The sequence below is a fragment of the Lepisosteus oculatus genome, chromosome 8 (assembly GCF_040954835.1).
Source record: "Lepisosteus oculatus isolate fLepOcu1 chromosome 8, fLepOcu1.hap2, whole genome shotgun sequence".
Classification (NCBI taxonomy): domain Eukaryota; kingdom Metazoa; phylum Chordata; class Actinopteri; order Semionotiformes; family Lepisosteidae; genus Lepisosteus; species Lepisosteus oculatus.
The window spans coordinates 52,298,655-52,321,566 of NC_090703.1; the positions used below are offsets into that span (position 1 = coordinate 52,298,655).

General features: G+C 42.6%; 1 protein-coding gene across 2 annotated transcripts in view; it reads left to right on the forward strand.

The window, feature by feature from the left end:
- The window catches only part of med12 (mediator complex subunit 12), a 35,383-nt gene extending 12,522 nt beyond the window's left edge, over window positions 1–22,861 (forward strand). Inside the window, exons 21-44 of one of the 2 annotated variants that reach the window (XM_069193815.1) lie at window positions 197–424; window positions 833–977; window positions 1,497–1,617; window positions 2,628–2,738; window positions 3,432–3,545; window positions 4,640–4,803; window positions 5,863–6,042; window positions 8,745–8,816; window positions 9,894–10,063; window positions 10,838–10,999; window positions 11,199–11,310; window positions 11,555–11,644; window positions 12,492–12,601; window positions 13,572–13,707; window positions 15,271–15,420; window positions 15,732–16,100; window positions 16,514–16,661; window positions 18,154–18,362; window positions 18,591–18,665; window positions 18,764–18,981; window positions 19,323–19,533; window positions 19,771–19,959; window positions 21,780–21,861; window positions 22,322–22,861. In XM_069193815.1, the coding sequence (XP_069049916.1) occupies window positions 197–424; window positions 833–977; window positions 1,497–1,617; window positions 2,628–2,738; window positions 3,432–3,545; window positions 4,640–4,803; window positions 5,863–6,042; window positions 8,745–8,816; window positions 9,894–10,063; window positions 10,838–10,999; window positions 11,199–11,310; window positions 11,555–11,644; window positions 12,492–12,601; window positions 13,572–13,707; window positions 15,271–15,420; window positions 15,732–16,100; window positions 16,514–16,661; window positions 18,154–18,362; window positions 18,591–18,665; window positions 18,764–18,981; window positions 19,323–19,533; window positions 19,771–19,959; window positions 21,780–21,861; window positions 22,322–22,359 (3,604 nt within the window). In that variant the 3' untranslated portion in view covers window positions 22,360–22,861. The remainder of the gene's footprint in view (window positions 1–196; window positions 425–832; window positions 978–1,496; window positions 1,618–2,627; window positions 2,739–3,431; window positions 3,546–4,639; window positions 4,804–5,862; window positions 6,043–8,744; window positions 8,817–9,893; window positions 10,064–10,837; window positions 11,000–11,198; window positions 11,311–11,554; window positions 11,645–12,491; window positions 12,602–13,571; window positions 13,708–15,270; window positions 15,421–15,731; window positions 16,101–16,513; window positions 16,662–18,153; window positions 18,363–18,590; window positions 18,666–18,763; window positions 18,982–19,322; window positions 19,534–19,770; window positions 19,960–21,779; window positions 21,862–22,321) is intronic. The other variant, XM_069193816.1, reaches the window with a different exon arrangement.
- Window positions 22,862–22,912: the final 51 nt, after the last annotated feature.

Below are 22,912 nucleotides of genomic sequence, written 5' to 3' on the forward strand. Positions count from 1 at the left end.
CAGGAATTTTGGTTTTATGGTACCTAACCCTGTTTTCTTCATGTCTGCCTATTTGCATTTTGCAGAGATTCCTCGATATTTAAAATGACGTTGGAACATTTTAATTCCAAAATGGGTGTATTGAAATATCCGTGAAATGGTATGATGACTGTGTGGGATGCGGAACAACTTTTTACCTACCCTTCTTCCTTGACAGCGATTTTTGCTCCAAGGTGAAAAACTCTATCTATTGCAACATTGACCCCTCCGACTCCAACATGCTGTGGGACCCCGTGTTCATGATCGAGACGATCGCCAACCCCTCCGCTCACAACTTCAACCACTCCATGGTGGGAAAGATCCTCAACGACAGCCCAGCGAATCGCTACAGCTTTGTGTGTAACGTGCTCATGGACGTGTGTGTGGACCACCGTGACCCAGAGAGGTGCCCTTTCCATCCCTTCATACTGTTCTATAGGATCGTCTTCCTTCCTGTAATGTCCGATCGGCCTCAGTGCCTCCTGTTGTAGAAACTAGACTGGTTACAGTTGCAGTGTGTACTGTTGTCTTTTTACTGTGACTCATGTGGGCCCTTTTCTTTAAGTGCTTTCCACATTTCTGCAGTGTGGAAGGGCCGTTAAGTTCTCCCAATTGTTTTGATGAAACCTGTTCTGTTTATTGTGGTTGTCTTCAAGGACTACTCATCACATGCTCCCAAATGGCTCATTTGAAATGAACTCTTTGACTCTTAGCAGTTTCCATGCACATATAGTCCAACTATCCTGAACCTCGAGATCAGGAAACGGGGAATGCAGGAATGATGGCGTGACTTGTCTGTGTCTGTCTCTGGCAGGGTGAATGACATTGGGATCCTGTGCGCAGAGCTGACTGCTTACTGCCGTTCTCTGAGTGCTGAGTGGCTTGGAGTACTCAAGGCTCTGTGCTGCTCCTCCAATAATGGAAACTGTGGCTTCAATGACCTTCTCTGCAATGTGGATGTAAGCATTGTACAGATATTGTGCAACCTAAACAGAAAAAGTCACTCATTTAGATGTCTGGTTTTCGGCTGCTGGGGTTATTCATGATTTATTTGTGGTGTTCATGACTGATTGCACAGATCTAAACCAGGCAGGTTTTATTAACTTTCTTTTCTAAGCTGCTTCTCTCCTGAAATGTTGTATTAAATCTTCTCAGTTGAAGTAGGTAACTGGTGTAATTCTTGTTATAATGTCTGTGGTCCATAAAGGACAACACAAGATTAAGGATGACTGTGGTAACCTTGTAGCTTATCTGAAACATGCATTCCCTTTTAATCACTCTTTAGGTCATTGGTGGTTTATTTTGTCTCGCATGCAAAAGTGAGGTGCTGTGCATTGAGAATCAGTAATAGGGTGGTCAAAGGATTACAAAAAATTAAGTGAATTATATTTTAAAAATGCAGCTGAATAAGTGGCAAGAACATTCTGCAGTTCTGCAGGCGATCCATCTGCCTCTTTTGTTCCCCACATTTAACTCAGGTGAGTGACCTCTCCTTCCACGACTCCTTGGCTACCTTTGTTGCCATCCTGATTGCTCGGCAGTGTCTGCTTTTGGAGGACCTGGTTCGCTGTGTAGCAATACCTTCCCTTCTGAATGCAGGTCAGTGCTTCTCCCAAGCCACTGGTGTGAATCACCAGCCTTTCTAGGAGCACAGATTGTTCTTTCATTTTCAGTTCAGTTTCCCATTCAGAGAGTGCTGTGTAAAGAGAAACAAACTGCTTTTAACCTTTGACAGTCTTTGCAGAAATTGAGAAATGCATTAAAATCTTCCTGTATTTTGTCTGCTTGCATTTTGATAAGCTTGTGTTTCTTCAGAACTCGATATGTTATTAAATGAAATCCATCTGGTAATTTCTTATTGCAAATGATTCAATGAATCTTTACAGTAGCGAGTTCTTGTTTGCGAAATGCCTTTAAGAAAGCCTGCCTTTCTGGTATTCTGTAGGTTAAGGTTGCGTTTTTGCAGATGCACTCTTTTTTTTCACCGTAGACTTAGTTTGTGAATTTCTTTTTGTGTTAGGACGCTTGTATTTCATTGTGAAAGAGTTGTCCATCATTCTAGGCCTATATTTAATAACTTGTCAGCACATGGAAATAAGCGTTTCACACTCTGGGTTGTGCAGTTTAACTGGAAGATATGGGGCTCTGCTGCAGTGTTCCGGTGCTGTCTGCAGAATAAGGAATGGGGGGCTGTGGGAATGTCAGGCAGAGGTATAGACATGGGCTTACTTTGATCTCAGACGCTCAAGGCTCTTGCTTTCCAACACACTTTGTAGTAAGGCCAGAGATCTGTCAAATTTGCAGATAAACCACATCTCTTGTTGCCTGAGGCAAAAGGGCCAATTGAAAGGTGGGTTGGAGATTTGTTGAAAGCAGTTACGCATGGTGCCCAAATATGCGTGGGCCATTTGAGGGCATCCAGCTTTACCGATCTTTTTGATATTTTGCTAATTCTAACCTTTTTTATATAAGAGGGTATTTTCTTAAAAGCTAGACTTGAAAGAATTCTCTTAAAATGTACCAAAACGGTCCTGATGCTCCCCCTTCGTTTCTGGTTGGATACAGTGCTCCCTGACTCCTGGTCTCACTCTTGCCTCCTCTCCTCTCAGCCTGCAGTGAGCAGGACTCAGAGCCTGGTGCAAGGCTCACCTGCAGGATCCTTCTTCATCTCTTCAAAACCCCCCAGCGCAATCCCAGCCCGCAGGACAGCTCCAAGTCAGGTAATGCAGCCCTTTGCAGGGTGGGTTCTAGCTAAAGAAAATGAACTTTAAAGAAAAGAATATGTCATCAGAGAGGTTTCAAGCCTCTCTAATCCAGAAATCTGAAAAGCAATAAAAAAGTTGCTGTAAGCATCATTTTTCATGGAAGGATGTTTAGCTTGCATATATTTTGCTTACTTTTCCTTAAAGAAGTAATGTATCACTGCAGGCTAGTAGTTTTTCTTATGTCCACAGTCTGGTAATGTTTCAACATTTCAACTTTGTGACGCATCTTGCCAACACTGCTATGTTTGGTGCATTATTCATTGATTGTTTTGGAATCAACTCATGCAAACCTGAATGCTAAATTCAGTAAAATAACTTATCTTGAAGAAGAGCTTTCCTTCATGCACTTTTGGTGTGATTAGCCCATCTCCACATGGAATAATCACAGCACATCAAGACATCTGCTTTTCAGCTGTTCATTTGGAATACTAAATTATTCCATTAGGGCCAATCGTTCCTCGTGGTGGGAACGCTAAATTGCTCTGTGGTTCTCTTTCTCGTTTTTTTGTCATTGTTTCAAAACAACATTTGGCAACTTTGATAATCCTCCCCCTGCTGTGCTAATTGCTGTTAAGCCTCCTGTGAGAAATGCTTGAATATTGCACACATTTAAAAACCTTTCTGACCCCTGTCTCTCATTTCTCTCAGATAAGCCCGCTGTCGGTATTCGCTCATCTTGTGATCGCCACCTGCTGGCTGCATCCCAGAACAGCATTGTAGTGGGGGCAGTCTTTGCCGTCCTTAAGGCTGTGTTCATGCTGGGTGAGCATTGCAGTTTTTGATCTTAGGTGCAACCTGGGATTTGCAAGTGTAGTTTTACCAGAGTCAATTAATTTGTCCTATGTCAGGATGAGGTATGGAGTCTTTATCTGCTGTCCTTTCTTGTCTAGGATTGACTGTTCTGCTTGGTCCTGAAGCCGAGCTGTGACGTGTTCAGTGCAGCATCTGCTGCAACTGTTAATAGCATGCCCTCATAAACATCCGAGACATTTGAATGGAAGGAATTTAATACTGGATCAAAAGCTAACGAGTCTCAGCTGCATTCCTACAGTAATTTATAGACATATAAAACTGATTTTATGTAAAACCTAAGTACTGCTATAACAAACCCTACAAAACGTATCTGATTTTAAATGAATTTGTTGTGACAAAATTGCACAATCCAAAATTGAGTGTAAATACCTGGTATTGGTACTCTTTCCAAGTGCTGTCCGGTTAGCTTTTCCCTTCCCTAACCTTTAATGGACATTGAAATGACAGTTTTTCAGTTTAAGGAAGAATAATTCTCAAAATGTTATTTCCACTAGAGGGCAGCTCAAGCTAATTAATTGATGCAGTTACCGTTCGGGATGCAGCGTTGCTCTGGTTATTTTGCTTTGGATACATTTAGTTGTCAAAAGGGTACGATGTACATGACATGACAATGTGCATTATTTGCACATAGATTAAGGGAGATCATATTGATATTGATAGTTTCTGTAGGCTAACCTGTATGCTTGTTGGTTATGCTTCTTAGTGTTAAATGCCTAAATGGAAAGTTTTTTTCTTTTTCTGTGTTCAGAGCTTTTTTTAACCTTGTTATCTGAATTTTTGCATTTAAAGCGATGGGCTTTTGAAGTGTTTTGAGTCGCATTTTGAATAAAAATGCAAGTTATAACCAAATTTTGCTGTCGATGAAGTTTATTAGTAAAAAATCTAAAGTCACAGTGTTTCGTGTAGTTAAAATTGATCTAACATTTTAAATGGCCAATTTAAATGTACTTGTTTTGGACTGTCATCCAGTTAATGGGATACAGATCAACCGCATTGTCTTTGTGCACCTTGCTCCTCCCTGACTCCTTTCTGTGCCTTTCTAGGAGACGCAGAGCTGAAGGGCTCTGGTTTCCCTCACCCTGCTGGGCTGGATGACACTCCAGAAGATGACCTGGGTTCCAAGAAGTCAGGTGGTCGTGCCGTTTCCATAGAAACGGCCAGCTTGGATGTGTACGCAAAATACGTGCTGAAGAGCATCTGCCAGCAGGTAGGGCTGTGCCTGACGGGAGCAGGAGTGCTACTGATGAGCTGGCTATCCATTGTCATTTTCTCTGGGGTTCATGTTGTAGTTTCAACCAAAGCTGAAGATATTTTTCTTATAGAAGATTATAGAAGATCTTTTTTTACATTATTCATTGAATGTTCAAATCTGTTTTCCTCATGAATGCACTATTTCTGTACTTTTTACTGCCTTAAACGATGGACCTTGCAGTCTGTCTGTTTGAAGAGGCTCAGATGTTACAGGTTAGAATAGCAGAGAAGAAATAAAATTGTTCCTCTTGAGAGCGGCAGGGATGAGGGGATAAAATCTGAATGGCACTGGCTTTCACAGATGGAGCTTAGGGGGTGTTAATGTTACAGTTGGCTGAACAAAGCACCTTTGCTGGAATTAGGGGCCTTACAGTGATGCCTCAATAAAGAATTTAAAGACAGCATTATTTTCTTTTGTGCACTGCTATGCTCTTTTCCTCCCAAGCTCTGCTTTCAGACATCTGGTATGCTCATGAAAAGGCGGAGAGATTTTCCGATCATTTGCTGTTTTACTGCACTGCTCACGACCTGCCTAAGAAAATAGATTAACAAAAACAAAGATCCCCTTCCAGCTGTGAAATCGGATCCTGTCCTGCTTTCTAGGCTGAATTGCAAAGTTATTAAACTGTCTTAGAAAAAAAAACAGAAGAAAAACACAAAGGCTCTAATGTATTTTTATAGAAATTAAGCATTGTTATTCTCCCTAAATATAAATTTATCCAGAAATACTTCATATTAGTCTGCACATCCACATCCTTCTGCTTGTATTATCATCTTTTCTTCTAATCAAAACTCATGCGTGTCAGAAAATCATAAAGTTGGTTTCAAGTTTTTCTGTTGGCTTATGGGTTGCTTTGGAGAATGGTGTAGAGTACTGTCATTAGGGTGCGCTCTTTCTGTCCTGCATCATTTCTGTTTTGATCATGAGTATTTTCCGCACAGACGTCTCAGACTGTGGCTGAGCTACCAGCGATGGCAGCAGTGTGCCCTGGGCTCATTCTTCCTTCTCTCGCAGGAGTGGGTGGGGGAGCGGTGCCTGAAGTCCCTCTCGGAGGACAGCAGTGCCCTGCAGGACCCCGTCTTGGTCAACATTCAGGCACAGCGCCTCCTACAGCTCATCTGCTACCCTCACAGGCAGCTGGACAGCGAAGAAGGGGAGAACCCTCAGAGACAGCGCATAAAGCGCATCCTACAGGTAAGGCACAACCCTGCACCATGCTGTGCCAGTTCCTCCTTCTGAATTAGAATACAGTCTATGTAGTGACAACAGTTAATCCCTGTGGCACCAAAAGAGTCTTACAGTTGCATTCAGTTCACTAGGGGAAGTCAGATACCTGATCTTACAGTTTATTCCACTGCAGAATTTTCATATGTCCATTTCTATCATTCATCGATATGTGAGAAGCTGGTTTGCTTTAAAGATCTTTATTGGGGGGTGGATTGGATTGGATTATTATCACCTTTACATTTTTTAGAATCCTGGAATTTTCATTTCCCTGGAGCTTTTGGATTGTTTTTTAGCCCACCAATTGCTCTTCTTCCCTCTTGACCAGAAGTTTACAACCAAAACCAAGGTCCTGTCACTATAGGATCTGGGGGTATTGACCCTGATGTCCTAGCTGAGGTTGCCTGGGCTTGACCAGTCTCACCTACCTGATTATACTCCCTTTGTTCAGTTGGTAGAGCAGTAACTTATGTCTCTACGTGATATGCGGTGTAATGGGGTTGCTGGCCCATTGTAAGAAATGAGAGGAGGCCTTTCGAATACTTGAATCAGAACCCCCTCGTAGTCTTATCTGTTCAGCAGCTCTTGTCTGCTTAAATAGGACATTCCTTTAAGCCAAGGAGTGTACCTTGTGCTTGTTCTCTGGACAAATTCCACAGCACTAATATTTATAAAATATGCAAAAACACTTTTATTTGTACTTTGCTGACTAAAATGTTAGACAGTGGTCTAAATGGGTCTTGCAAGTGCTGTGTATAATTTTAACACTCCTTGATTTAGATTCTACACTTTTAATTATCCCTATCTTGTTTGACTTTTTATTGCTTACCCTCAGTGCCTAGAAGATGTAAATATGTCAAAATCGAAGTCTTTTTGCATAGGCATTTATTTTAATTTTCAGCCTTTCCTATTCTATATTTATAGTGTTTCTTAGCATGTTGACTAACTCCGGGATCTCACTGCTCTGCAGATAATGGCTGCTCAGCGCCACCAAGCTGGGCTCTTGGCTTCAGTGGTGGATGAAATGATTCCTCTACTTTATGCAGAGCACTTTGTGATGAGAAGGTCTATATAAATTCATGGAATTAATAATAGTACTCAAATGCAATACTCAACTGTTAAGGCATTTTTTGCCCACTTCTCAGGACCCAAGACATGTCAAAGCTGCTGTGAGTTTTCAAAGTCAAAATTAAGCAGGTATCTGTTAATGTGACCTGTTCTCTGAATGCTGAATGATAGCTGGGTCTGGTTCATTTGCTGCCTTCATTTTTTTACACATCTGATTTTCATGCCGACTTAGTTAAAATAATGTAAACATTCTATAAGTTTAATCTGTGAAAGTGCCTGAAATGCTAATATTATTTCATTCCTAGTAAATAAATACATTGCTTTTCTGGTGTTTCTTTATGCCAAATCTGTAATACAGCCAGAATTAAGTCCATGTGATAACCATGATTACCAAGAGGAGATTCTGATGCTTTTATTTCAAATGATTACTAATATGTTTATGTGCACATTTTTTTTAAGCTGTCCTGCCTCAAAGTACAATCAGCTGGACAAGGAAGTACATCACATGGTTCTTGTAGAGAGAAGCAGATTAATCTATTTCAAGGGTTTATTGTGAATCACACCTGAGCCTGTGGTTTGGAGGATACATTAAATTGGCCTTTCTGTAAAGGCTTTGTTTTGTCCTGAGAGCCCTGGGATCTTTCTCCTAGCTGAAGCTGAACCTATTCTGCTTTATTTACTTGCAACATTTTATGATGCTGATGCCTTTCAATTGCAACACTGTGTGCTGGAGCAGCAGTAGGCCCAGCTCTTCACGGCCACATGCTGAGCCCCACATTTCGGACAGTGAGGCGAGCCAGGCATCTGCCTCCGCTGTGCTGGGCAAGAGCAGCTTGGGCAGGGAAAAACAGATGCTGCTGAGGAAGCAGAGAGGATATTCTGTATCCAGCACTGGATACGATCTGGTGTGTAGCTTGACAGTGAGCCCTTCCAGTAAACTTTCTCCACTAGCACTCTGCAGTCAGACGGCTGGGGGAGTTTTACTTAAGTTGGATTTAGAGGATAAATGAAAACCTCTGTGTGAAGTTCTGCTGATGAACCACCTTACGATACGCCTAGCTTTAACAGCAGCAAAGGGGAGAGATGCAAGCCCTACAGAACATTGTTTCTTTTCTGCTCAGGTGGTTCAACCAGAGATTAGTGAGTGGGCAGGAATGTATGAAGAAGCAGCAGTCTTGTCAGGAGAAGCCTGATGTCCACAACTAAACTGTTTATGAATTGTCTACACAGGCACTAAAGAAGCAGTGCCCCTCCTTTTATTAACTTTAATTGACTTTTGAATCTGCAGTGAATCTGTTTAATTTTCAGAGCACTTAACCAATTGATTACAAGCCCATTTGATTTTTAAAACTGTTTTAAGTGGTTTCTGGATGGGTGAGTTCCTATAGCCTGTGAAAGATAGTTTCCCTCTGTGCAGGAGAGGATGGCTTCAGTCTGATTCCAGTTGTTCGCGGCTGATTTCTCCATTATCGCATTCCAGAAGAGGTCTGAAAACGAAGTACCAGATGAGGCATAGGGAGTAGATTTGTGTGATGGTGTCCTTGGGTTCATTTTTAAATATTTGTGCTTTTTTCTAATGTCTTGTATAATTATATGCTTCTCAGAACATGGATCAGTGGACCATGAGGCAGTCCTCCCTGGAGCTCCAACTCATGATTAAACAGAGCACAAACAATGTAAGTTTCCAGTTTGCTTGCTTGTAAGGATGGATTTTACAAGTTATAGCACTTGCTGGGGTAACAACAATATTGAAAAGAACAAAGGGTTTTAGGATAGTATAACCTTGCCCTTGGAAGGGATTTCAGTCTGGAAAACCCTCTCCAAGTCAGATCCACAATGTGCAAATAGAAGATCTTAAGGAAGAAAATAGGATTCGATTCTGTTCATCATTGTTGTTATAATAAAAGACAGTGTTAAATCTGTTATTTTGTGTGTGGAAGGAATTAAACATAAGCTTAAGTGTTAAAAAATGTTTTTGATTATCCAAAGCCCCTAAAGAAAACGACAGTAAAGATTGACAGTTAACTATTGCTTTGTCTAGGTTTAAAAGAACTTTGAAGGCCAAATCCTCCGAGTCCAAGCAGTGCTCCACTGTGTGTGAAACCGTCGTTAAACCAGTCTATGAATGCCTGTGCAGTAACACAGAAGCTTTTATTAGTTTTCCAGCTCACATGCAAATCGGTTTTGTTTTTACCTTTCAAAGCACTGGGGTTTATCAGCACACGCTTGACCGTGCAGTCTCCGGAGGCACTTGAACAAAGCAGCTGCAACAGCCTGTCCTTTTTCCGCTTCAAACCATTTTGTGCTTTGAAATATGTTTTGTTACAGTTCAGTACTTGTTTTGGCATCTATCCCTTCTCTTCTGTGAGTTTCGGAGGTATTTTGGAAACTTGCTTTGTGGCTGCTGTGCCTCCACTGGGTCCAAAATCTCCTTGCTCCATACAACTGTGAATAATCAAGTCGCTATATAGTTTTGCCCTCAAAAAAACAGACTTCTCCGCAAATAAGTAGAAACAAACGTATACTACTATTGTGTTTGATTGCAAGCACAATTTTTGGACATTGATAGGTGTCTTTCACTAGCATTTCTAACTTGTGTTCTTTACAATGACATGAGGATTTCTACGTGTTTACCCTGGTTTTATGTTATCACTGTAAAAAATCCATAATCTATTTTTTACTTATTTTTTTAATTATTGTAGTCGGAGCTTTGTGTTCAAGAAAGAGGTAAAAGGACTTGTGTTTTGTTTCAGGAGCTAAACTCCCTGTTGGAAAACATTGCGAAGGCCACGATTGAAGTGTTCCAGAAATCAGCTGAGATGATCTCCAGCAATCCCCTGGGCAATGGCTCAGCTGTGTCTGGTCCCATTCAGGGCCCAGTGACCAACAGCAACAACGCCAGCAAGATGAAGCCAGTACTAAGGTTGGTGTTTTCTCCTTTCCACCAATGGGACCACACCACAGGGCTGCTCTTCCACAGAGCTGCTGATAGACAAGGCACCTTTCCTGCCTTGAAAACACATCAAAGTCAATCTTTATAGCTTCTGTACTCGAAGGGCTTCTTTCAATTTACCTTTTATCTTATTTTATTTTTTTGTTTCTGTAGTGGTGACGGTATATAAACCCATCTCTAGTAAATCGGGCATACTTTTTGTGACTTGCTGAATGTTCTTTTCTAAAGGAATCTCAACATTCAAGGTGGTTGCAGGGCTGTCACTTTTATTTTACCACCAAACAATCTAGTCCCCTGTTATTGACAGATTTGTCTTAAAGAATTATAAAAGAGTCTTGAATACCTTTTTTGTTTGAACACTGATTAGCCTTTTGATATGCAGGCATCTCCTGGTGTAAGAATGTAAGTAAAGTTACAATCCCATAGTTTCCTCTTGTGTTGTACTGTTGATTCTGAAGGAGTCTACGGTTGATTGTCCCTGATTTTTCCCCAGAGTAACTCAAGAGCAGCAATAAGATAAGATCACTTTATTAGCCATATACAATTACTTGCTTTAGGAATTTGTCTTTTCCTTTATTTGTATCATAAAAATGGATATACAAAGGTATTCCAAATGAGGTCTTCCCATTACATTGTACAATTTTAACGTAACATCCCTTGATTTACATTTTACACTTCTAACTATATACAGCAGATAGATGTATCACTAATGATGTATTGCTGATCTTCTGTCTGTGGCTCCAGCTCATCAGAGCGCTCGGGGGTCTGGCTTGTTGCCCCTCTGATTGCCAAGCTGCCCACTACAGTCCAGGGCCATGTGCTAAAGGCCGCAGGTGAGGAGCTGGAGAAGGGACAGCACCTCGGCTCGTCGTCCCGCAAAGAGAGGGACCGCCAGAAACAGAAGAGGTAAGCGATGTTGGGCTGAGCCCTACACAGCAACAATAATGGTTGCCCTGTCGGGATGTGCATCCCTTTCTGAGCTGACTGGTTGGTTTAAAATATTGTTGTGTTAGTCAGCTTAGCTGATTCTCAAGACGTTACAGGTAAATTGAAGGATGAAAACTTTAACTCAGTTCTGCGATGTGTGATACCCTTTTTTCCCCAGCATGTCCCTCCTGAGCCAACAGCCCTTCCTGTCCCTGGTGCTGACATGTCTGAAGGGGCAGGACGAGCAGAGGGAGGGGCTCCTGACTTCCCTCTACAGCCAGGTGCAGCAGGTAGGGATACTCGCTCACTCCACTGGGGATTCAGCTGGCATTGCTGTAGCTTCAAAAATGGCTTTTAGTTGTACATTACATACAGATCATGCATTATAGTCTAGCTGTGTCCTGGGTGCTTGATAATCCTGCTTTTGCATTCTTGAATTTGATAAAATTATGAATTTATCTATTTAGACGAAGTTTTTAGTTGCTGAATGTGGGCCCACTTGAACGTTGCAATGAAATTAGACTTGCTTCACAGATTGTCACCAACTGGCGAGAGGACCAGTATCAGGATGACTGCAAGGCCAAACAGATGATGCATGAGGCTTTGAAACTGCGGCTCAATCTGGTGAGGACTTGTGTTGAGCACCTGCGCTGTTATCTGCTTTTTGCCTGGCATGAGTACACACCCTTCCCATACACCAGCTGTCAACACTCATGACTGATAGCATGTATGGGGGAAAATGTGGCTGGAATGTAGGCTAAAAAAAATAGAACGGAATTAAGTCAACAGTTAGCTTCAAGTGCAGCTGTAGTTTGTCCTTATCAAAAGACAGTTTGCTCTCTCCATGCAGGATGTCCAGTTCCAAATTCTTTATTTTCTTTATCACATGCATTAAACCTTTTAAAGTTAAAAATAAAACTTTATTCGTAATCCTTGACCTGTTCTTAGTGTTCCTCTTTTTTGGTGTTTAATTATTTTGTCACATCCCTATAAACGTCTACATCTTAAAAACAAAAACATTAAAACTCTTCTAATTGAGAAACAGGGTTTTCACTCAACATCACAGTTGCTGAGAGTTTTGCCATATCAATCCCTTAAGCCGAGTTTACAGGTGATGCTAATCACAAACCCGAGAACCTTTCCAACTCGGGTTCAGTTGGCTAATTTACGTGCATATGGTGGTGTTTTTATATTTTTCACTTGTTCAGTGAGTCCTCCGGCAATATTCTTTTCAGTAGAACAAAGATATATTCAGTGTACATTATTGACTCTTATATTGTAAAATAAGTATGGTAAATGTAAAAATAATTGAGTTTTAAAGTGCCATACATTATAAAATAAGGTCTAAAAGCTCTGAAGAGTTTCTTCTCCATTAGTGTTGAAACCGAGTCCGTGCTGGCATGGTTTTCATTGGAAGGGAACCCATTTTCTCTGCTGTCCTCAAGCCTGTGGTTCCCTGTACACCCTGCAGGTCGGCGGGATGTTTGACACGGTGCAGCGCAGCACCCAGCAGACCACCGAGTGGGCTGTTCTTCTCCTGGACATCATCAGCAGCGGCACTGTGGACATGCAGTCTAACAAGTGGGTCCACACCTGCCCCCCCTCCCCTGTACTGGCACTGCACTTGAGTGCAGAAAGCCGAGACGTGTCTGAGCCACACAAGGCCTTACCCATTCAGCCTGCTTAGGGGGCAGACAAGAGTTGTGCGGAGTGAATGGGCTCGAGTGGTCGTGTCAGCTTGTTCTTGTATTAGCTGGGCTGTGTTCGGTGAATAGATTTACCAACTTGTCTTTAGACAAAGGTGTGATTGCCATACAGTTCTATATAGAAAAGAACTTGAAAAAGCCTTGAACTCCCTTATTTAAATACCTATTTTTGAAGTTTCCAGTGACAAGCTTGGAACACTTTAACTGTATACATGCCTGATTGTGGAATCCAGGATTGAGACAAATTTGTGGGAAAAAATGGTATCAAAAGATGCTTTAATGAAATTTTTACAAGGCAGTTCTGTTATCATGTTGTACAAAATCTTAGTTTAAACTGTTATAACATTTTTAAAAATCATGTAAAAAAGTGAAATATGTCTCAAACCTAATCTTCTGGTGGCATTTTTAACAGCTTCTGAGCCTGTTTGAAGTAGTGTTTTGAGTGATACATATTGCAGAGCACTGTTCTTTGGTGACGCACTTTGAAACTAGAGCTCGTTTTATATCTCTAGGTGCCGATGTTCCCAGGCCTGTCTAAATTGCCTGAGATGAATGTTGTTAAGATTGCTGAAAAACCGAGACTGAAACCTGACATCCTTATTACTAAATTAAAATCCTCAAGGGTACATGCTGTTCTGAATATGATATATTCTAGAGTTGGGGAAAAAAGGGGGAATGTTGTTTATCTTTTAAACAGCTTTTGTCTTTTGCTTGCTTTAATAATAAACTACTCAGCCCAGTCCAGTAAAGTGATGTTTCATGCATAATATGTCTTCCTGCAGCTCTGACTCCTCTGGCCTCTTTCAGTGCCTGGCTGACCTCTTTCTTTCTCGTGTGTGTTGCAGCGAGCTGTTCACCACTGTCCTGGACATGCTCAGTGTACTCATTAATGGTACGTTAGCTGCTGACATGTCCAGCATCTCTCAGGGGAGCATGGAGGAGAATAAGAGGGCCTACATGAACCTGGTCAAGAAACTCAGGGTAAGACATACCTGGCCACAGGGCTGTCTGGGTTATGTTGGCTTGGCTTTTTGTTCTGATCTTCCTGTTCTGCTCTATGGTATGAAAGTGTGGTGTTACAGGATTTATGGTGTTTTTTATGGAAATGCAAAAAATCTGTTACTGAATTTCAACTGTTTTTTGTCAATAGTTTTAAACAAATCACAATTTGAATGGTATATTTTAGTAAGCTTCAGAATAAACTTTTTTTTTATTGGAAACAAGTATTTTAACCATTGTTGTTTATCTTGGTATCAAAATAGGGACCTATATTAATGACAATACACTTTTTACATGATGAATGGAATAATTGGATTATCCTGTTGGATTATACAGGCAGTGCATTATAGATTTATTTTTGTGGTTGTTACCTCACTTCATATTGGGTTCCTTAGACACACATGATACCGGTTGTGTTCTCCTTAAATTGCACTTACAAATTAATATAATTGAACAATGAGAGGACATTTTTAATATTTTAAGACAATATTTTACTAATATGTCACTGTGAAAGGATGGAAAATAGGTGTTTTAATTCTGGTACTATGCTCTCAGTTCAGTTCTGACTGTCCTGGTTTATCTTGGTATTTATGGTCAACACTATTTTTTTTTATTTAACTTATTTAACTCTGCTATAGGTAATGTTACCTTTTTCTGAAGTTTTAAAAACTATAGTAACTTATTGATAAGAAGATGCCATAAGTGAGTTTATCTTCTTTTCAAAAATTTAAAACATGATAACTTTATATTATAAAGGGAACATTATAAGCTGATTCCTAGCTTTTGTTGAAAGATTGAGCCAGCTGTAAGTAGGGGGGTAGGGAATCCACTATTTAAGAAATTGAGGGACACCTCTGACTCTTGTGACCCAGTTACCTAATAACCTTCAGACTGCAGCCTCAGTTGAAATGATTAAGTAATTTTGGCCCATTTCTTTCTAAAGGTTTTATTCAAGAAACCTCAGCATAATTCATTTGTACAACTAACCAGTAAGAATTTGTGGGCGCATGTGCATCTAATTTAAAATCTTACATCCCTTTATAATCGAATTACCATTTGACGGATATGGTTATCTTACATTTTGTTCTGTAATACTGCCATACATCCTGTAGGTCTTGTCAAATGTACTCTTCCTGCATCCAGTTTTGTTGTTCAGCCTTGTTAAGATTTAATTCTGAAACGAGCTGGTCAAAGCAATTAAAAGCACAGCGAAGCTGTTGATTGTAAAGGAGTTATCTAAATGAGTCTGGATGATTACCTGCTGGGTGAGGCTCAGGCTGCCTGCAGACAGAAGTCTTAACACTGAGCTGCCTTGACATGAATGTGATTCATTCTGTTGGTGTTTGTTGGGTGGATTTTTTTTTTTTTTAAAAGCATAAACGTGAGAAAAGGGGGTTAAAAGGCTTCCATAATAAAGGTTGAGTCAAACTTTCATTCACTGTGCAGCAGTGAAGAATGTCTAGTGAAAGTCCGTTTGGGATGTCTTGATCGTTTGGCTTGGGTGCTACGAGTGGAAGGGTGTTCTGAGACTCGGTTCCTCTGCAGAAGGAGCTGGGGGACCGTCAGTCGGAGAGCCTGGAGAAAGTGCGGCAGCTGCTGCCCCTCCCCAAACAGACGCGCGATGTCATCACCTGCGAGCCCCAGGGGTCGCTCATCGATACCAAGGGCAACAAGATCGCAGGCTTCGAGAAAGAGGTAAAGACGCTTTGTTCCTTCAGTCTTTATTCTGGTTTCAGATCTTGTTCTTTACTTCTGCTATTCAGACCCCTTCTCAGGTCATTGTCCTATATATAATTATTATTATTTTAATGCTTCAAAATAATTTGGCCTTGGTTGAGACTATTGCTTTATGTTTGTAAAACCAGAAGGAATCCTTATTTAAAAAAAAAATTCTGATATGTGGAGTTCCATCATTAAGAAGTATACTGTGCCAATTATTAATAGTAATTAATTATTTCACAGTAATACAAGTCAGAGTATTTACTTGGGAAACCACCTCTCTGCAGGGCTTGCAAGTGTCAACAAAGCAAAAGATCTCCCCCTGGGACGTGTTTGAGGGCCTGAAGCACTCCGCCCCCCTGTCCTGGGGCTGGTTTGGGACGGTACGCGTGGACCGCAAAGTCACGAAGTTCGAGGAGCAGCAGCGGCTCCTCCTCTACCACACCCACCTGAAGCCCAAACCCCGTAGCTACTACCTGGAGCCCCTGCCCCTGCCCCCCGAGGAGGAGGAGCCGCCCACCCCCGTCGCCCCTGAGCCCGAGAAGAAACTGGCGGAGGCCGTGAAGCCGGAGAAGAGCTCAGCCGCCGTCGCCACGGACTCCAGCAAGAAGAAGAGCAGCAAGAAGAAACGCAACCACTCCAGCAGCAAGACAGAGGTGAGCCAGGAGGGCGGATAATGCTGTGAGCTCTCGGAGCGTCGGTCCTTCACAGATAAGCGCAGGGCTCTGTCACGCCAAGGCCTTTTTAAGTACCTTGCTAAAGAACAACGGCTAAGCTCAGAGAAAGCTTCTGGAGTAACAGACTTGTGAAAATAATGCCTGCCACTCTTAAGATTATTTAGCATTTAGCTGCAGGGACAGAGTGCTGCGTGATGGATAGATCCCTTAGCCACTGGGGTGGCTGAGACTTGCTAATGTCTTCTGTATCTGAAAAACGCATGAATTGGAATATATAGATATGTGTGTGTGGTGATAAAATGAGAATGCACCGTGTGCTTTAAATGACAGTTAGTGAGCTTACGAGTAAGGTGGCCTGGCAGTGAGGGTTTTGTCTTTTCCGGCCGGCCCAGGACTTTGCCAGCACACAGCGGGGAGTGCCCTATACAGCGGGAATGCCTCCGGAGATGCTGCACGGTCAGCAGGGACACCCTTTCAACCGGATGGTGTACGGGCCGCAGTCCATGGGCATGTACCCGCAGAACCAGCCCCTGCCCCCAGGTAAGTGTGCACCAGGCGGCGCGCTTGTGCTTCTGCGGGGGTCTGGCTTCCATAAGGAGATACGCCCCTGTCATGATCAGATTTTCTGAGTTTTCTATAAAAAAAAACATTTTTTTGTGTTTTTAGTATACCCCTGCATGAGAGATGATCTGGTCAAGTTTAATGATTGTAATTTCTCTCACTATGAAGTGTACACGTAAATTAATGTGCGCAGAAGGCCTTGAGGGATGACCTCCTGTGTTTGTTTATTACTTCTAGCTCACAATTATCTCCGAGCCCGAGCTCCAGAAGCTCTGCTACACACCTCCTTTATCAGGAGATTAAAACAGTGTCCTGGAAAATGTTAGCAGAGTTCAAGAGATGCATGAATCATAGTCTGGAGGCTTGTGGAAGGGGCTTGTTTGCAATATGCGCTGACTGCATGGAGTAGGAGTGGGCAGGGGTGGTAGTCTCCTGGGATGTTGGAGCCTGTTTTGAACATTATATACCGTGTAGGGCAATGCAGCACCATCCTGTCTGCTGTCTGAGTGTGCTTTGTAAATTCTTCAAGAGGCGCCTAAGAGATTTGAGGCTGGAATGGTTGTCATTGTAGGTGAAGAGGGAAAACCAGTTGGCAGCAAAGATCTTTTGACAGAAAAAATCCAAGAAGAAAACTGACTTGTACATAGTGTATAATAAGAAAATATTTGGAGGATGAGACTTGTTTCCATAGGTTTTATGTTGAATGATTAAAATTCAGTTGAGCTCTGTAATATTTGGAAATACAGAACTTTTGATTGATTTTTTTATATTTAGTAAATTTACAGAGTAGTCTGCAATACCTGTCTCAACAATCCCGGGGCCATATTCAAAAACATTTTTTCTATCATAATGAGAACTAAGCACAGGCTAAATCGTTTCTGGAAATTCAAATCAGTTAAAAATCAAATTTAAAAAATGGCTTTTTTTCAAGTTCTATTGCTAGTAAAACCTGAATTATAACCGTATGATCATTCTTCGCTCATTCTTCCACCTGCAACAGCTCCACAGATGTGCTAAGAGATTGTCATTGTGTAGCGTACTTTGATAAATGTTCTTTTGCTGTCATATCCTTGCTGTTGCTTTAAAATGTAGGGGTGGTAAAAGCAATTTAAGGAGTCTGTCTCCCAGAGGAGCAGTAGGACAGGTTGGATATTCAGAGTGCAGGATTTGTTAAATCAGACTGTTGCTTTGGTTATATGGTTATATGTGGGAGCCATCTGCTTAATTTTAGAGTACATATTTTTCAGATCTCACAAGCCCCCAGAGAAAACTTTAGCAGACTTGGTATGAGGTCTATTTGTGCCTGTGGATATGTTACATCACAATCTTGCAGTCGTGCCGTATGTGTTTACCATTAATCAGTGATCTGTAATTGGGTGCTGAAGATGCAATGTCTGTGCGTATTCCTGCCTCTGTGGCTCCCGGTGTTTCTGGTGCACAGTTCCTGCACTGAAATCCGTCTCTGCCTCAGGCGGCCCACGACTGGACACAACGTATCGGCCGACCCGCACCCTCCCAATGCGACCAAACCGGCCTGCCGCCTACCCGAACATGATGACCGGCATGCCGGGGGGTGTGGGCAACCTCATCACTGCGCTGGACCAGCAGGCCTACCGAGCCTACAAGCCCCAGCCACCCATACAGGGGCAGATCCTGCGCCAGCAGCTGCAGGCCAAGCTGGTGAGAGACTCGGCTGTTCTCGCTGAAAGGGCCCTTCAGCCTGAGGCTGTCGCAAGCCTGCTGACTCGCAGCACTGTGAAAACTGCTGAAATCTAGGAATTGTGGCACTTGGGATTGGGATTGAGTTGCATGGAAAACTAGTAAAGACGGGAAAGGCAGCTAAACCACCTGCCTGACCAGGGGTAGATCTGTGTCTGAAGTTTCTCTCCCCTCTGTTTCCTCCACCAGAGTCAGGGCATGCTGGGGCAGCAAGTGAGACAGATGCCTCCCAATCCTTCCTACGGGACCTTGCAGCCCACACAGGTACCTCCACCTCAGGTTTGGGTCTGCTCGTGAGATTAGTTTTTTTTTTCCCCCCTGCTTTGTGTAATGTGTGTTCTTGTTGCTGAACGTTGAACTAGGGGTATACCTCGTATGGCCCGCACATGGGGATGCAGCAGCACCCCTCCCAGACCGGCGGAATGGTTCCTCCTGCGTACGCTAACCAGCCCTTCCAGGGTTCGCACCCGGCCCCCAACCCTGCCATGGTGGACTCTCTCAGGCAGATGCAGCAGAGGCCGAGCGGATACATCCATCAGCAGGCGCCCGGCTACGTGCATGCCATGCAGAACACCCCGCGGTGAGCAGAGGGCAGAGGGCCGCTGTGACAGTGTTGGAAATCTGGGGGTTTCCCTTTAACCCTGAGAGAAGACCAATTCATGATGTGTGAGAAGACAGTGGCAGCTGTTTGTTTTGGAAGGCATTATGCAATAGGTTTCTGATGCATTTGTAACATTATGAAACAAATTACATCTAGCCAAGTGTTCCAGTCCAGGACAGGAAAAATAGAAGCTACAGAGTTTGCATGATTAAATACACAATGCTGTATGAATGTCCAGGCAATTATTTCTGTGGGGGGGAGTTGGAAGACTGATTCATCGTGATGGTCTTTACCATTGTATGGCTTTTGATTGTCTGCAGGTTTGCCCACCAGCAGGCTTCTATAATACAGGGCCTGAGTCACATGCCTGGCCAGGGTGTGCATCCAGGCATGAGATCAAATCAGATGCTGGCTGAACAGCAACAGCAGGCACAGCAGCAGCAACAGCAGCAGCAGCAGCAACAGCAGCAACAGGCACAGCAACAGCAGCAGCAAGCGCAGCACTTCTTGAGACAGCAACAAGCTCTGAGGGTAGGCATTCATTCCCTTTTTGGGCTCTCTGGACATCAAGCTTGTCTGTTATTACACTGGAGGGCAGGGGCTCACGTCACAGTAATGCTCCTCTGCCTTTATCAAACACCGTTTGATCAGATGTCGTTTTGCATAATATAGTTGTATTCTTAATCACATCTGTAATATCTTGAACTGTCTTAATCAGTTGTGTCTGATCTCGCGTGGTTTGTGTGGTTCCTCCCCATGTGGATGCAGCAGCAGCAGCAGGTCCAACAGCAGCAGCAGCAGGTCCAGCAGCAACAGGTCCAGCAGCAGCAGGTCCAGCAGCAACAGGTCCAGCAGCAGCAAGTCCAGCAACAGCAGCAGGTGTCTGCTGCCCAGCCACCGGCGCAGGCCCAGCCACAGGCCTTGGGAATGCAGCCCCTGCCCCCTCAGCAGCCCATGGTAAGGCATGGTGCACCTCCCTGCCTGTACGTGCTCAGTGTGCCAGAATGAGGAGTGACAGAGTCAGGCTTATTGGAAGGGCTGTCACTATTACCTTGTTTAAGAGCATGAGCTCATGGGGAATGTTGCAAATGTCCTGAGGTCATTTCACCCTTCTGAATCATTTGGTCGCTTGTGGATTACTGACCCAAGGATCTCGTCCAGACTGGCCTTGAAAGGTCTCTGCCTTGCTTGGGCACATGGTTGGGCGGGTAGTTCCATCCTCTCACAGACCTTGGCGTAAAGTCCTCTGTTCTCACTTCTACATGCACTTTCTGCCTTTTCAGTTTAACAGAGATGGCTACACAGAGCTAGACTATTAGTAAGAACAGATCTGACAAATTCAAGTAACATGGGCTTGAACGTTTTAAGTTTGAAGAGCCTAGTAAAGTTAATTTTAAGTTACTTTTGAAATCGATAATTCACTGCTCATATGCCATTTACTTAATCTTCCTAATTATTATGGGATTTCACTCAGCTTTCAAATTTTTTGTAGTTATTCCAGCAAGTTCAAGGTGGAACAAACGTATCACATGCCATGCCATGTTTCTCTGAACACAATGTAATCAAATCAGAACGAATGCCTGTTTAATGATTCATTTGCCTATAGTTAAAAAACAAGTGAGTGGCTCTACCCAGAATAAGAGATGTATGTTCTTTTGCTTGCAGTGTCTTGTTTTATGTGGAGAGTGCTCTTTCTCGGGCATCTTTCATTGTGCAAAGAAATGTGGTCTCAACATGTTTGCTCTGCAGAAATTATATATTTACTTTCTTTATGTGAGCCTGCAAAAACTCAGCAACAGGAAGGTCAAAAGCAGAAACTTCCATTTCACCTCTGTTATGAGGAAAAGTTTTCCTAGCGTCTCTGTATGTTCTTATCAGTTTTAGTTCAGTCATGTTATTCTGTCTGAGCTTATAGCCTGTTAGTTAGCCTGAGTTTGGCCCTGGTCTGTTTTAGTCATTATCCCCCTTCCTGGGGTTCAAAGTGAGGCTTGGGAGTCCTGTCATCCAGAGGAACTGGAAGAATTGATGTTTTTTATAACTTCTAAAGGTCTGCCAATGACTGGTAGTAAGAAAAGCTAGCTTGCCTGAACAAATAACGATTAAATGCATTATTGATTTTAGGAAGATTAAAATCAATGATTACGCTGCTTGTTGGCTTTGTTCTCCCACATTCTGAGAAGATACTGTCGGCATTCAGCCTCTAATCTTCGTATGTTCATACATACAGCTTGTCGACATGCAAATGTAACTACAAGAGCTCTGCAGCTCAACTCAGTTGGAGAAAACATATTTGTAAATATGTGCTTTATGTTTTGAAGTAGATGCATTTCTCCTTTTGAAATCCTCTTAGGTTCTGCTGTAAACATGTTTTAGAAAAGTTTCATGCAAAGATGTTTTTTTGAAAGAAGCCTTGGGGTACTCTTTATTTCCTGTGTACGGCATTTGCTATTCTGTCCTGTACTGTAATCTCATAGTCTCATTGCAGTAATTAAAGTTCCTGTTCAGACTGGGGAGACCAATGGCATTTTAATATTAACACTTAATATTAAGTGGGCAGAAGCGTTGCTTTGGCTGTATGTGACCAGCCTTAGTGTCTTTCTCTCAGTGGTACTAACTCCCAAACAGTCTGATGTTTGTTTGAAACATTTATGTTCTTATGCACACTCCTCCTGACCTTGAAACTGTGGAAGCTTCAGACAGCTCCTGAATGGGTTTATCCGGAGCGACGGCTCTCCCAGCCAGCTTGTGTGACGCAGTGTTCCTCTGTATTTCCTCAGTTCCCCCGACAGGGAATGCAGCAGACACAGCAGCAGCAGCAGACGGCGGCCCTGGTCAGACAGCTCCAGCAACAGCTCTCAAGTAAGGACCAGCCTGCCCTTCTCCTTTGGCACTGCACACCATCTTTGCATAGTAGTGATGTAGAATTTTAAGTTGCCAATTATTTTAACATGACCCCACCACTCTAGTCTTGAACAACCACCACTACAGTTCTTGTTCCAGAGTTAGCATCCTTTTGTAGGAATGATGCATCTCTCCCTGACGAGACAGCAGTTTCTGAGCCCCACATGTAGCAGGAGTCCAGCAGCATTTTGCAGTTAAGATGATGGGGTCTGTCTGGATTAGAGGGCTCAAACTGCACCCACATTCACTGGTTGAGCCAGTGCTGTTTTCAGCAATATAAAATAGCAGTGCACTTATTCATTGCTAGTACCATTGGGGAAAAAACTGATACATCTGAATTTAATAAATATGATTAATGTTTTCAACAAAATTAATTTTATGCCATAATTCATTCAGTCTTTTTTCCCCCGTTTCACAGATACTCAGCCTCAACAAAATACCAATTCATTCTACTGAACTTGGGTGTAGTTTACTGTGCAGAAAAAATGGATTGCCTCAATGTCTGCACCTCCCCAGCTAAGAGAGGAATGACAAAGGTATTATCACTGCTGCAGGGTACTTTAGTGCACAACACTCAAACCGTTCCTCTGCCTTAAGCCTGCTACGTCAACCAGCTGCGCTGAGAAAAGGAGAGAATAGGGCTGGAGAAGAGGAGATTATTAATTTCACTGACTTGGGCAACTCCTGCCCCTTTACAATCTTGGAAACACAAAAAAAGACAAAAACCATGAATATTGACGGACTCTAGAGACTCCACTTGAAAAATTGTGAAATTCCTTTCCCCAGAGTGGGATCCTGCTGGGAAGAGTGCTCAGTAGAGCTCATGGAGAACTTGGAAGTTGTGTAAAAAAAAAAGTACAAGAAATTATAAGAATAATGTAATTTTTTATTTTATTTCAATTTGTACAATTTCTTTCTTGGTTTTGTTTATTTCTCATTAAAAAATCATGTCAGTTTTTATCAGTCTTTTGACAAGTCTTTAAGTCTAGTGTGCTCGTACATCAGAGTG